Here is a 15,626-nt window from a genome sequence, read left to right as displayed (position 1 = left end):
TTATTTGACAACCATAGAATATAACATCGCAAGCGCAAAAAAGAATACTTCGCCACAATATCACCCAACCCCCTACATTTTCTCATCGAATTTAGACAAGATACAATCTATTCTGCTTAAAACGGGGGTGAACCTGAACAAACGAAATTGAGGAAGAAAAAATGACGATTACGTGTGATACAAAATCCAAGCTTAACTGGTTTCTGATATCTTTCTATAAAAACCGCAGCCTCGGACAGAGGAACGCTGTTTTGGGCTCAAACTTTGCACGCAGCTACAAAGAGCAGCAATTAAGACGTCGTTTGAGCCAGGTTTGCTGTTATAAACAGTGAATACGCTATTGTAAGGTAGGCAAAATTGATTGTCTGGTTTCCTTATTCAAGCACATGATTATTCATGCGTCCTCGATGGGAAAGCTTTTGTGCAATAGCAGGAAAGCACTCTAAATTTGAAAGCCCTGTGATGTTTCGATCATTGTGTCGTGACGCGCTGTAGAGGACTTGTCATCAGAAGCTTACTGTAACACAGACGCCCGCCCCGTTGGCTGTTGTGACGTCGCTGGTAATGTAATTTTCAGAACTGATTTTCTCTCGCTCTTGTAAACACCGAACGTTCAGCTTGTTACTGGCCTCTGTGGCAAGAAGTCACTGACAAAGATGGAGAATTCTGGTACAGCTGATTCCATAACAGGAGTCGATAACAAAGCATTAGAAGTGGCAGATGAAGTACCCATGGGAAATGGCAAGTCGTCCCTAATGGCTTCAAATGATGTCCCTCATGGCACAGTTAAAGAAGAGCCAGCCAAACACGCCCGTTTCAAGATCATCAACCACTCGCAGTCTTCTCCGAATTTAAAACATGAAGATGACGTTGATGTAGAGAACGTGAAGCTGGAGAACCACTCCTCGACAGATTCAAAAGAGACAACGCTGACTGTGCCCCTTTCTGGTCACTTGAAGCGGAGAAGTGAAAGTGACTCGAACCATCATGGCACTTACCATGGCCTGCATCATGGAACACACCACTCCACCCAGGGTTTTACCACCATTGGCTACTCCTCAACTGAAGCGGTGCCAATGACTGTCTTTTACAGAAACGAAGATTCCCTTTCTAATATTGCAAAGAAGAGACCTACTTTGCAAGAACTTCACAAAGGGAGAAAAGAGAACAAGCGGATCAAGGTATGAGAACCAGAATAATTTTACTTCTCGTACGTTTTGTTAGAGCTCGGGGGCACTGGGTGTGAAAAGCCCTCTTGGGCTCAAACAATGTGCGTTAAGTAATGGTAAAGTTGCAAGTGCTCCTTTTTGGCTGTCCCCCGGCTTCCCCCCAAGGAAACTTTAGCTGCAGGTCTGTGCCATTTGTTTTTAGCTTTGACTTTTAAATTCATATTAACAGAGGACTAATTTTGGCTTCCCTGAGTGGATTATTATTTTTAAATTTTAGAGAAGAAGAGTCACTCCAAAAGCTATTGTTCAGCAAAACATCCCCAGGGGCACTTCCTCATTACTGATTTACCAGCTGATCAGAAACTCCGGTGTTTGCTAACTATTTTCCTCTTGGTTCTTAAGCATGAGCTTTCAGCAAAGATATGTTTTGTTGGGGACAATGAAGCAATTCACCCTAATTTGCCCGATTAGACCCAGCCAAAGTTATGACTTCCATAATAGCATTGTTGCAAGGAAATTAAAATTCCTCCAGACCTAAAGAAATTTGCTTCAATACTGGTTTTTCTCTGTCATGCGCTCATAAGAAGAGGTTGTATCCAATTTTGAGCCTTGAATAATTGCGAAATTAATGACACTCCTTCCGTTTCAATTAAAAGAGCTCGGTTTTATTTTGCTTTTATTTTCCAAATCACACAAAAATATCAAATTTGATAAGGACAAAGCCTGACACCGGAACCCTCCCTTTGGGCGGAGTTGTCGCAAAGTTATCGATACTGTGTAAACAGATTATGATAGAACTGCAGAAAATGCTTATGGTTTTGAAGATGGGGGATTGTGGTAAATAACAATAAACAAAAGACCCCATTGACAGTGAAACATAAGTCCAGAGACGCTATTTAAGTTCCATTCGACGTGCACCAGAAAGTTTTGCAGGCATCTGCATCATAGCAGAAACAATCTTAGATATTTCATCCTGTACGCCACACTGGACCGCGGGAGATGGTGGGCTGAGGGAGCTTAACCCTCTAATAAATTCCAAAATGTATTTATTCAAGCACACGTTCTTCGTTTTTAGCATGATTAGCCCCCGCGATCCGTAAAATGTCCCGCGATCCTTGACACCCCATCATCTCCTAGAAGTAGAATGTAATTTTTATAACGTCAAATTAGTCCCAGGTGCTGTTGTAACACTTTGAAGAAACTGGACAGTCGGGTTTTGAGGAGAACATTAGAGTCCAGAATTTTAGAGACCTTTTTATGATGACAGAACATACCTTTTTCAACGACAGCCCATCGATACCATCGTACAACAGCCAATAGATTGCTTAGATATTCTATCCTCTTAGCCATCCTTAGATATTTTTCAACACCCCCCTGCCCACAAAACCCTCTAGCTATATATCCACAGAGTTCTTCTATCAAATTAAGGGCGGAACTACTGATTCATCATTCATGTTCTATCGTTGGCAAAATCTCGAATTTCATCTTCCAACTTGCTTTGGTGGTAAAAACAGCGGTCAAATATTGGTTGGATTTTAATAACTTAGCATCTGATTTCTAGCCATGGAGATCAAAATTCTCATCCTCTGCAAAAACCTTTCTGCCGTCAAGGTTACAAAATTGCCAATATCCTAACATTCTGATTGATAGCAGGTTTTAGTGGGGTCTGATCGGGTGTATATTGAAAGGGTGTACGGTCTTACGATGTTGCTTAGGGGTGATGTTCTTTTTGGTATTTTGGAAGCATCCCCAGGGGCGCCCAAGATAAGACATTCTGTATGGTAGCCGAACCCTTTTCTAATCTAGGGCCCCTCCATTTTAAATCTCCAGAACCCTGGGGATACCCATACGAGTACGAAAAACATCAATTCAAAATGTATTCGATTGTCATAATAATATTTCCCTCGTCTTTTGTGAAGAATAAATAATCAAAAACAGCAAAACGATTAAATGAACTTTCAATTGTTAATAGCGTGACATTAGGTTCAGATTAGATACTATACTGCAATACCGCAATCAGGTCACTATTGTTTCCCCATGGCATTGAATCAAGCAGAAAACTTTGACACCTTTTTTTCAATCTAGCCACAGGTTGTCCAAAGTAGGGTCAATTAAGCTTTGTATTTATTTTGAATTTGAACAATAAAAGGAAAACAAATTTCGCAACTTAATCTATATAGCACCTTTTCTGTGTTATTTTTAGACCCCGTTTACACTGTACCGGATATAATTTATTCGCATAGAACTTGTTCGGATTGATTTGCGTTTACACTGTGCCGCACAAATTTTGTCCACTTTGCTGCCCTCCCGTTTACATTGTGCCGGATAACTGTAGTCACATGACTTAAATCATGCACAGAACGCCAAAAATGAAGTCTTCTCTGGGCAACAAAATAATAACAAAATTCCCGCCTACGTAAAAAGATTTCATTCTCTTTTCAGAATCAACTGCTTCTCTTTTAGACTAAATCCAAAGATATTGTCACTACAAATTAGGCCTAGTTTGTTTTAATAGTTTGTTTTTGAAACAAAATGACCCTGAACTAGCAACGAAAATAGAAAAAGCTGACAAGGATGCCAATTTTACGTGGACTGGCAAGATACTGCACTTTTAACACGAGTATTTATTGACAACAAGGCAACCAAGATAGCGAACGGTCTTGATTGGGAGACAGTGAAAACTAAATTGAATGAAATAGCCAATCGCTTTCGAGCAAGATACGATGTGGATAAAATTTATCCGGGTAAAAGCGTTTACACTGTTCTACATAGCTATCCGAACTAATTTAATCCACTTTCCTAGGTGAACTAATTTTGTTCGGATAGCCGCTCTCAAATTCGTGCGGATAGCGTGGGTCTGGTGTAAACGGGAGCCCTATCTGAACTAATTTTGATGTGTAAACGGGGTCTTAATAGAATATATGCCTTGTTTATCAATGGAAATGGAGAATAGACTTTAAAAATAAGCTTTTTGTCCAGTTGCAAGATAGTGATGTTATTTTGTCCAGCAAAATGTCATTACACTCTTTTTTCTTTAGAAGAACCAGTAAATTTAAGTTCAGGCTGACTGTTCTAAATTTTTTCGAAAATCTGAGGCTGGATTGTTCTTAATTCGTTCTTAATCTAATAGGGTGTAAGCAGTGCGAGTGCTAGCTTTTTCGCCCTAGGGAGGTGTTCACGCCTCATTTGCCAAAAAAGTGAGTGAGACAACCTTCATTTGCCGAAAAGTTTGAATATTCGACGAAAAAGCACACACACATCGCTAAAAATCCTAGATTTTGAGAAAAAACGTTGTTCAAAATTGCATTTTGCAGAAGCTCAGCATCAGCTTGATCTTTATTTGTTCTTAACTTTTGACCAATTTTGAAGCACGTGTTCTTATAAAATTGTTCTTATAAAAAAAAGAGTTTAATTGCTGCTTGCCCATAGAGCTACGCTAAACCGTTATAAATTGGCCCATTGAGATATAAGGCCTCAGACAAAGATTAAGAACGAGGCGAGCCGTGAGTTGGTGGCAAGAAGGCGATATTCACCATTGAGAATTCATTGGATCAAACCTCAGTAAGGAATATACAAAACAATGCTAGCGATTCTAGCTCGAGACACTTGCACGAGACAATAGAACTAGTGTTATTTCTTACTTAGCAAAAAGAAAGAAATGAAGACTTTATTTTTATGGTCCCCTGTGCTAGGTTGTGGTTCACCTGACCTTCTTTCATCTTGATATTACAAATCAAGATGTCCGTTGCAAAAGCGCCAATAAGACAACGGTGACAAATACCAGACATAGACCCCAACGAAATAGTTAGCCATTTACTTCAAGTCTTAGGTGAGATAGCACGCTTTTCCTCTTTGTACTAAACAGGATATTGACAAAGAACAAAGCGATCGATGCATTATGATGTTAAGACAGTCTCAGAATCCACCCAACGTAGATGTCTTTTTTGGAGAATTTCAATCATAGATGTCTCTTCTGGAGATCTTATAAATGTTCCCCGAGATTTTAAAATGGCTTTATGTTGTTAATTGGAACTGTCGTAGGTACAAATGTCTCCTGTTTATCAGTTATAGACAGGAACTCCCAAAGAAACTGTTGGCTTTCAGTCAGAAATTCATTTTCTTTGGTTAATTGAATCATAAATGGTTGAATTGTGTTGATCAAAGATCGTTAAACGAACTTTTAAAAATTATTGCAGAATGTACAATTTTGCTATTATTCCTTTTTCATAAAATTGATTAGCAGCTCTTTCGGCTGCAATAATTAGTTTTTTGTTCAAGCTGCCAACTTGTCACAACTGACACAAAAGAATGTCTGAATTATCCTTCTTAGCCTATGTTCAGCTTCAGGATATTCCTGTTAAAAGAGATTTGAAAGGACAAAATAATCCTTTAAAATGATATCTTGAGCCCTCAACAAAACTGAAGCAAGGGGCTTTGTTTATTGAATAACTGCGACTTGCAAAATCCTTGATCTGAATTGAGGTTTATTTGAGTCTAACAACTGATTGTAAACGATTTTGCAATTTCCAAAGAGGGCAAATTGCATAACGAAATTAGAAGCAGGGTTCAAACCTTTAAGATACCAAGAAAGGCAATCAAATCCCGGACTAAAGCAACGAGAAAAGTAAAACACAAACAGATTATCTTCACCAGCTATAAAAGTGTGGAAAAAATTGCTAAGTTGAATCAAAAAGTATCTTTCACAAGTTGACTTATTTTTTTATTATTTTGTCAAGAATTGAAAAGGATTCACCAATACTTGGGCAAAGCGATTGGTCCCCAAGCCAAGGCCATTCTGCTAACTGTGACGGTCAGTCACATTTTGCAGGAAAAGAAAGTGTCCCGATGGGATCCCCTTTTAAATACGTAATATCCTCCACAGGGGCGTTGCTAGCAGGGATATAGGGGGTGTAACAGCCCCCAATACTCCAAGAATTCGTCCGGTAAATCTTCAGTTTGTCTAAAAAATTCTTAGTTTGTCGGTAAAATCATCTATCAGTGAAAAAGCACTTAAAATCTTCTCGATCTATTTCTTCGTGGATAAATTTTTCTATTGATGACCCTCCACTCCCCTAGTCTGGAAGGTCAAGGGACGCCAGTGCTCCTACAAATATCTTTTCGAAACACTGTCAAACCAAGTGTCCCCAATGAATAGAGAAAGCAAACCCAGAAATATCTTCCTTTTAGGTGCAAAATGTAGCAGTTGTGACTCTGAAGATTTTATAATGTTTAATAAATTTCGCGTGTGCGGAAGGACTTTTCGTTTGATAAAGTATGGAATAGTTTTCTAGTGACGTGTGCAGAAAGGTAGAGGTCGGCATAAAATGATCGTGTAATAGAAATGTGGAGCAAGAAAGCTTGAAGTAGGGCTCTCGGCAAGTTTTATTCAGAGTGTTTTTTATTTTCAGGATAAATTAAAAGGCCATGATGGAGACACCGGAGTTATCGAAAGAGGAAACGGTGGCCAGAGGGGTGGAACAAAGATTGGCTGGATTAAGGGTGTACTGGTTCCTTGCCTTCTTAATATATGGGGCGTTATTATGTTTCTCAGGCTTTCTTGGATCGTTGGGCAAGCTGGCATTGGGTTCTCATCCATAATCGTCACTTTGGCTAGTGTTGTCACTATGGTGTCAGCTTTATCTATGTCTGCCATTTGCACAAACGGAGAAGTTAAAGGAGGTTTGTTATTCTTTCTTTTATTTATTTGTCATCTATTTTTTTCTGTTTCTATTGATATTTTTTGCTTCTAATTTATTTATTGGTTATCATAGCTTTTTCTAAGTAGCGATATATGGCAATAGCTTTTTCGATATTTATTTAGAATCATTTGATATGCTGACACCGGAATATGAACCTTGTACACTGATCTTTTTGCTGACTATTCGCAGTACCTGAATCTAACGTAAATTAATTGCGTTACAGGAGGTGCATACTACTTCATTTCACGTAGCCTCGGGCCTGAATTTGGCGGTTCCATTGGCATCATCTTCTCGATAGCAAATGCTGTTGCTGTTGCACTTTACATTGTCGGCTTCGCAGAGACAGTCAGAGATCTGATGCTACGCTACGGCACAAAAATTGTCGATCCCCAAAACGACATAAGAATCGTTGGTATTGGCGCTTTGGTTTTGCTGTTTATTGTCACGTTGATTGGCCTAGAATGGGTTATGTACACCCAAGTGTTTCTATTGTTCATACTTGTTGCTGCGATTATCAGCATTATTGCAGGGTCCTTTTACCCTAACCCTGTCAACAGCCGAGAACAAGTCGAAGCCTGGGGGATCTTTGGGTACAATGCTACCCTTTTCAAAGAAAATTTCGTACCGCAATACCGGGATGGAAATAATTTCTTCTCCGTCTTCGCAATTTTCTTCCCAGCTGCAACAGGGATCCTTGCTGGTGCCAACTTATCCGGTGACCTTAAGGACGCCTCCTCAGCTGTCCCTAAAGGAACTTTGATTGCGATTGGCATTACCTCTGTGTCGTACCTTTTAATGTGTTGGATAATCGGCAGTGCAGCAGCGCGTGATGCATCTGGAGTCATTGCCAGCTCATTATTGAATATGACGAATGGCAGTTGTGCCGTTGGAAGTTGCAATTTCGGATTAATGAACGACTTCCAGGTAATAAACGAGGTTTCATTTTTTCTTTTATTTGCCTAATGTTAGCTTTTAAAATTAATCCTTGCGTAGAAGGCTCCTGAAGGGGTGAACTAGGAATCGAGATTGGCCAATTGGGATTCGAAAGGTCATTCCAGGACTGGCGTGACCATTTTATTGAGTTGTCGAACTTTTGTGACGACATCTACGAAGGAGGTTTAAGAAACGCCCTCTTGGAATGGCACTTTGTCTAAAAGATGGCTAGGGTTTGGGATTAAGAACCCCCTGCAGGCTCCTAGTAGATGTATTACAAGACCAACGGTCTGCGTGAACAGAACGTGATGCAGCAACACTCCTATTTTCTTTGAGTTGATTTTGATGAAAAATTCTAAAATCTTTTAGTTTTTATAGGAAGAGTTTATGTAATTCTTTTCTGGAACGTGTTAAATGAACAAATTTGAATTCAGGCGTTGTTGTTGTAAATTTATTTTAATTCAATATAAGAAACAATAGCTAACAATATAAACATAAATATACAATGTTAACTAATCACAACCGAATATAGCTACCAGTTAATACATAAAAAGGAATTATCGATACAAAATTAAAGATTAAATTGCATTTGCTGGCAGAAACTGACAGACATTGCATTTGCAATTCGGTCCGTCCCATTGTTTTATTAGATTCTTAAAACTCTTCAGATTTTCTGCGGATTTCAACTCGCTGGGTAGGCCATTCCAAATCTGTGGCCCGATTGACATAAGACTTTTGGATCCAAATGTTGTTTGATTAGGTCTAACATGGGCTAAGTTATTTGGATTTCTTAATGAATAATTTGACAAACGTAATTTAAAAATACTCTGCATAAAAGGTGGGTTTAACTGTTTACTTTTTTAAATATTTCAATGCACAGAATTCTTTGACGAGCAACGAGCATTGTGCATTTGTCTGCCTTCACAAGCAGATCGTTATACGAACTTGTATGATCATTATAGAGAAGTCTTAGGGCACGTTCTTGTATCTGTTCAATTTTCTTTAATGATTTAGACGATGAAAAATACCAGACCAAGGGACAATAACTGAAATTGGAATATACGAAGAACTTTTTTCTCCTGGAAACCAATAAATATCTTTGATCTTTTAAGAACATTCAATTGTGTTGCAGCTTTTTTGCAAAGATTCGCAATATGTGGGTCGAAATCAAGTTTGTAATCCAACGTTACAACTAAAAGCTCCACTTTCTCCTCAGATTGAATTTTTTTACCATTAATGATTATTTGTTCTCCACTAGTATTTGTCTTGTTTTTCCTAAGAATTATAGCATGAAGTTTCTCAGGGGTTGCAATCATTTCATTTTGTTCTAACCATGATAAGGCGATTCCCGTTTCTTTTTGCAAGGTATTTACAAGATCACGCATGTTTCTAGAGAAATAAGAAAGTGTATTGTCGTCTGCATAATCATAGAGCGTTGCTGAAGTTTTATGTATAGAAATAAGTCATTTATGTAAAAATTGAACAGGACTGGTCCTAGCACAGAGCCTTGGGGTACACCAGACATAACCTCTTGAATAGGCGTGACATGTTCATCAAAATTACTGTTGCTACAAAGTGTTGATCTTCCTTTTTGCAGCTACTTGAGAAACTCTCCATTTGGGGTCCAGTTGTTACAACAGGAATATTTGCTGCCACTCTTTCATCTGCATTGGCCAGTCTCGTTAGCGCCCCCAAAGTCTTTCAGGCAGTATGCAAGGACAATATATTTCCTGGAATTGAATTCTTCGGCAAAGGGAACGAGAAGAATGAGCCCCGCAGAGGCTATATCCTGGCTTTTTTTATTGGCGCAGCGTTCATTGCAATCGGAGACCTAAATGTCATCGCCCCGATCATATCAAACTTTTTCCTGATGGCCTATGCTTTGATCAACTATGCTGTTTTCAATGTTTCATTGGCAAAGACTCCTGGATGGAGACCAGCATTTCGATATTACAACAAATGGGCGGCACTTGTTGGTTTTCTGCTTTGCATCGGCATCATGTTCTTCATGAACTGGTGGGCAGCCTTAATCACAGTTGTTGCTGTTGCTGGATTATATAAGTTCGTAGATTACAGACGACCAGATGTAAGTCCATTTAAGCAGTGTCTGCACTTTGTCATTCATCTTTAAATGCTTTGTTGCCATGGTCACTGCGCGGGCAAAACACTTAGTAAACACAAGTTTTGACAGACTTTTTTTATAAAAATTCAATTTTACAGTTAAAATACCAACTATTGTCAATTAACACTTTCTTCAAAACCAAAGCACAACTATGATCAAGCAAATAGCCCATAGTTTCTGTAGCTTCATTACATCATCCCCACTTCACATACTTTGAAATTACATAACAAGGTTCTTTTAGACCTTGTGGTTACGGATCCACATGACTTGAAAAGATTTGCACAACAAGACATAATAATTAACAAAATCTAATTAACCCCTGCAGATGGGCAAATGTCTGCTTTACTATTTCTTTGACGTTTTTTATCAAATGATCATGCTAAAGATACCCATTAAACGAAATGGTTGACTGCGAAACCTCAAGACGATCTAAAAACCAAGAAAGATGTTAAGTACATATTCTCCGATGCCACGCAGGGGCACCAAGCAAAAGTTCAAATGGCATCATTCCGATGGGCTGACCTGCCAGCATCCCCAGGTGCTGCACTGGAAATTTTAAGCACAGAAAATTGAAAGGATACATAAAAAACTATGTTTCTGTTTCCAGTTAAACTTAAGTTTGTCTCGATGTAAAATCTGCGTTAACAGTTAAAGGCAATCGACAGACACGTAAGTGGCTTAAGCCATCAGCTAATCAATATTAGCCAATCAGCAAGCGCGTAAGTGTAACATGCTCATTGATTGGTTAGTTATTGATTGACTGGTGGCTAGTGCAACTCTTATCTACTGATTGCCTTCAAACAAACGCTGAGAATTTCGATCAATAAACAGATAACAATAGTTCTAAAACAGGGCCCACGCCACGAATTTGAAAGTGAGAGCCAAGGCTAGCAAAAGTAGGGGGCCAAGGTTTCTTTCCCCTTTTATTGCAGCTTTATAACTACTTACTTCGCAAAAAAGTGGGGCCGTGGCCACCCCGCACCATCACCCCCCTCCCCCGGTGGCGTGAAGCATGTAAAAGACAACCAAACTCAAAAGACGATTTTTATATTCTGTTTATGAAATGGCATTCAATTTTGTCATCTTAAGATTCAAGGTAGTTTCGTAAGGACTGCTGTAGATGTTTTTTTAATTTTCGTAATGGATTTCCAACTTCCTCTTGGTGCCACTACGTCTCATCAGAGACAATCTACGAAACATCTTCGAGCTCTAACAATAACTTCTTTCTTGCTTTTGAGATCTTTTTGAGGTTTCTTTATCAATGTTTCCTCATAATGACTGTGTTTACTTGATAAAAACTTCAAAAGAAATAGACCCGCAGACATTTCCTCATCTGCAGGGGTCAACAAGATTCTGATCATCGTTTTTTCTTATTATACAAAGATATTATTTATCTGTAACAAAAACTGTCTAACGGAACTTTATTGTTGGGAAGTACCTTGGGTTCGAGCAGGGGTGGCGCTAGAGACAAACCTTCAAGGTGCCGACGTTTATATTCTCCGTAACTGCCGACGCTGGATGTATCAAATTGCCGACAGAAAATTCGATTTGCCCCATATTGCAGGCAGGGCCGTCGCGAGGCAAGCCTCGTTGGGGGTGGAGGGGGTGGGGGTGGGTGGTGTGGACTACAAATTGACCTGATTAAAAACTTATTGCCTGAAACTTTTTTTCACAAACCTCTGCAATACATTTTTTCAATCTAACTCTGTATGATAATAACTGACTTTCCTAATAGTCTTGTCAAATCTCTATATCAGGACGGGCAAAGGATATAGTTACTACCTGAGTTACTACCATGGTTGCCGCCGAAAGGGCAGGAAATTTTCGAATTGTGATGCTTCTAGTTCCCTGGAAAATGCACTCTTTTAAGCAGATTTCACTAAAGCAATCCTCCTAATCCTATTGAAAATTATTGTCTTTTTGCAAAACTTTTTTACAACAGATAAAAACAACAATTTCGACGTGGTCTTTAAAAATACCAGGTTGTCAGTTACTTCTAAATTTAGATCCCTCTCTCCATCTTAGCATGCCTTTTGAATGTTAAGAAAAGTCTGGAGCTCATAGTGAATTGCAGTTGACGCTTCTACTGAGAAACTTTAGGAGAAATGGACACAAGGCACAATTTTACCTAAGATTGCTCGATCCTTTATTGATTTTATGACAGGAAGGTCTCTGAAATACCTAAAGCGTTTCTTCCACCGAGCGGATTTTACCTGAAATTTCCTATTGAGATACTATTGGGGGGGGGTGTGACAACCCCCCAGTGGCGACGCCCCTGAGCAGCACCTCCAACGAAGGGGCACCGAGGGGTCATGGCTCTCACTTTTTTACAAAGCAATAGAGCATTTTCCAAAATCTTTTGTTGTGGGTGCAAAATTTTCCCTAGCCCCCTCCCCGCCCCCACTTTCCAACCTGTGTCGGAGTCCACGAGATTTTCTCGGCAATTTGTGCCTTGTAAGAAACTTAATTCGCAAATATTGCCTATTGTTGAATATTTTTTCCTATCTATGGTGGAAGAAGTTAATCGATGGTTTTCTCTAAACCATTTGTTTGTCGCAAGCTATGCGGTGAACAATGCTATTGAAAAATAGTTGATGAAAAAGGACAAGAAGTGCTTTTTAAAAAATTTATTACGCAAAATGTGCTCATGATCGAAATGTTTTCATTGGCAATAATAATCGAGGTCCAAGTTTTTATAACTTGGAATTCTGCATCCCTCATAACTCTCTTGCATATTCCACTGTCTTATGCCCTTTATGATATTTTTGTCTAGTACTAATCATGGTCTGTGGTACTTTTAGATAAACTGGGGTTCTTCTGGTCATGCCCACACATACCTCAAAGCTCTTCGATTCACAAGGCGCCTGGAACAGGTTGGCGATCATGTCAAAAACTTTCGTGTTCAATGTCTTGTTTTATGTGGGTCGCCGTCTTCCCGACCAAACCTTGTGCACTTTGCTTCGCACATAACGAAGAGTTTTGGACTGATGGTTTGCGGTGATGTGAACGTTTCGGATGGAATTTCTCTGAGAACCAACGACGAAGCAGAATGGCTGAGGAAGCACAAAATCAAAGCTTTCTATCAAATGATCCAAAGTAAGTTTATCCTCCACTAAAATGCTCACTTTGTCCTCATTTATGGTACGACAAAGTGGTCTCAATTTAATGGTACAGTTTTTAGTTACACCTGGCTTTTAAAAAAAATTATTAAACGTTGGAGAAAAACAGCAAGATTGAAATAACTTGTTTACTAATGCGATACAGCTTCATGGCAATATTTTTGGAGTAAAAAAGACAATTTTTGAAAAATATGATGATTTTGAAAACTTAATCTATTTTCAAAACTAGACACGGTATCTAGAAGGCGTGTTTCTATAGAATTCATAATCTTAAATTTTAATTGCTTTGATTATCAACAAACCTTCCTTGTGACAAAGTATTTCCAGTTGAATTTTTGATATTTTTTCGTCCTTGTTACTAATGACAAATGAAATTTGGAATGAGAAATTTGGGTTTGGTAAAATGTGGGTTCCTAGCGTAATTTTCCTTCAACTGTTGAGAAGAACGCCCTGCATATAGTGAAAGAGCATGTTTGTTCGTGATCAAAGGCATCGATAGCTCATTTGGCAGAAGACGTTCACTTGTCTGTCTTTCCTCAACAATTACGGCGTTTTTCATTCCATCTTACCAACAACTTGATATTTTTTCTTTCAGGCAGAACATTATATGATGGAGCAGCATCTCTTATGCAGTCCGTTGGGCTAGGCCGCCTTAGACCTAATACCCTATTGCTTGGTTACATGACAAAATGGCAGGCTTGTACACAGTCGAAAGTTGAAGAGTACTTTAATCTGTTGCACACAGCTTTCGATTTGCATTATGGTATTGCCATTCTTCGTATGCAAGATGGATTCGACATAACCGAAGAAACAGACGATGAAGATGAACAGTTCTTCCTGAACCAAGAGCCCGACTGGTACACAGAGGACTGGGACGAATCACAGATTCCCAGGGAACCGAAGAATGACCAATCTTCTTCAAACACAGGTGATACTGTAGAAGCCAGAAATGTGAATGGAAACCCTGAAATCGTAATTGCTTTTAATAAGAAAAACAAGGGGACGATCGATGTTTGGTGGCTATACGATGACGGGGGACTCACTATCCTAGTGCCTCATCTACTGTCGCTAACAACTCAATGGCGAGGTTGTAAGCTGCGAATTTTCACCCCTGCCTCTGACAAGAAAATAAAAGCAAACCAAATTCGAATGGCAAATCTTCTCAAGAAGTTTCGTATTGATTTCTCAAGTGTAGTGGAATTCAGGGGGATTAACAAGCCTCCAAAGGACGAGAGCATCGACGCCTTCAAAAAACTGAGAAATGGTGAGCACCTTGTGGAGGAGGCTTTGGACAAGAAAACACTTAGGCAGATCCGTCTTGGTGAACTTGTGAGGGAGCACTCCCATGACGCAAAACTTATTGTGCTGACACTGCCAATTCCTAAGAAGGCTATTGTGACGTCACTAATGTACATGAGTTGGTTGGAGGTGCTGTCCTCAGACTTACCCCCTGTTCTGTTGATACGGGGAAACCAAACAAGCGTACTTACTTTCTATTCCTAAATTAGGAAGAAAAAATAATAAACTGGCGTTTTAGGTCACAATACCAGCTGGGAATGATGACATTTAGGTTTGTAGCATCTTGGGGTTGTTTTTGTTTGCATGGCTCCTCAATATCAATTTCTTTACCTTTCCATATTTTCTAGGGTCAAATCATCTTCCAATGTCTGCCTGTTACTGGAGTAGAAAACTTAAAAATAAAAAATTTAAAGTAGTAAAATTTTGCCAGCATTTATTGAGTTTTCAGTTATCAAGAGGACTATTGAGGTCACACATGAATGCAAATGTCAAAAAGTAGTTTAATTTCAATCAAAGATTTGATCATGGCAAAAATTAGCTACGATATTTGAGAATTGCCCAGAAAAAAGAGGAGGGGGTGCAGCCCCCCTGCAAAAAGTAAAGGGGGCTGATCCCCCCTGAGCCCCCTCTTCTACAGTCCTGCTCTAGCAGAATAATTGTGTGTTATCAAAGAGAGATATTTACATATAACTGAAATTGGCTCTTAATCTTAGCAGCTTAAGGTTCCTGTCTTGATAATAAAAGCTTTTTGTTTGCCAAAGAATTTTCTTATGGCAAAATATCGGATTGAGTCAGTGAATTCGATATGAAATGAATCCGGTATCGTGTGAACAGGGCTTTAGATGCCAGTCCGCTCTACCAAGGGATACTTAGCCACAGTCATTTTAAATAGTTTTTGAATTTCTGCCAACTATACTGTTATACATGTCCAGTTCTTTAGAGGACGCATTATGATAATATTTTATGTCCTGTATGTAATGCAGTTAAAAGAATATGAATATTTTGCTTATCGTTCGTTGATTATTTTTGATTTTAAAGAATTTTCTCTTAATAGGCAATACGCTTGTACACTTTGTGGCTGACTTTTTATAAGCAAGATGAATTTGATGAAATTTTCAATGATTTTTTATAAATTTGAATTAGAATCAGTGAAATAATTAGATGTATGTTGCCTTGTTTCTTCTCTCGTGGAATTTCTATTTTTCAGATAAATTTGAATTCAATGGAGTTTTACTGTTGCCTGACCTTTTGCTAAATGAAGCAATTTTCAGCTCTCGTTGTTTCT

At 38.9% G+C, this 15,626-nt stretch overlaps 1 protein-coding gene across 1 annotated transcript; it reads left to right on the top strand.

Moving 5' to 3' along the window:
- The first annotated feature begins 214 nt into the window (after positions 1 to 214).
- Positions 215 to 15,507, top strand: LOC135682290 (solute carrier family 12 member 2). The gene is made up of 6 exons (XM_065197116.2): positions 215 to 1,181; positions 6,578 to 6,848; positions 7,092 to 7,792; positions 9,399 to 9,887; positions 12,725 to 13,019; positions 13,638 to 15,507. The coding sequence occupies exons 1-6, from the start codon at positions 657 to 659 to the stop codon at positions 14,543 to 14,545; spliced, it is 3,189 nt and encodes a 1,062-aa protein (XP_065053188.1). The 5' UTR covers positions 215 to 656; the 3' UTR covers positions 14,546 to 15,507.
- Positions 15,508 to 15,626: the final 119 nt, after the last annotated feature.

Source organism: Rhopilema esculentum, chromosome 16 (assembly GCF_057945365.1).
Source record: "Rhopilema esculentum isolate cy_ngs chromosome 16, ASM5794536v1, whole genome shotgun sequence".
Lineage (NCBI taxonomy): Eukaryota > Metazoa > Cnidaria > Scyphozoa > Rhizostomeae > Rhizostomatidae > Rhopilema > Rhopilema esculentum.
This window is presented reverse-complemented; position numbering and strand designations above follow the sequence as displayed.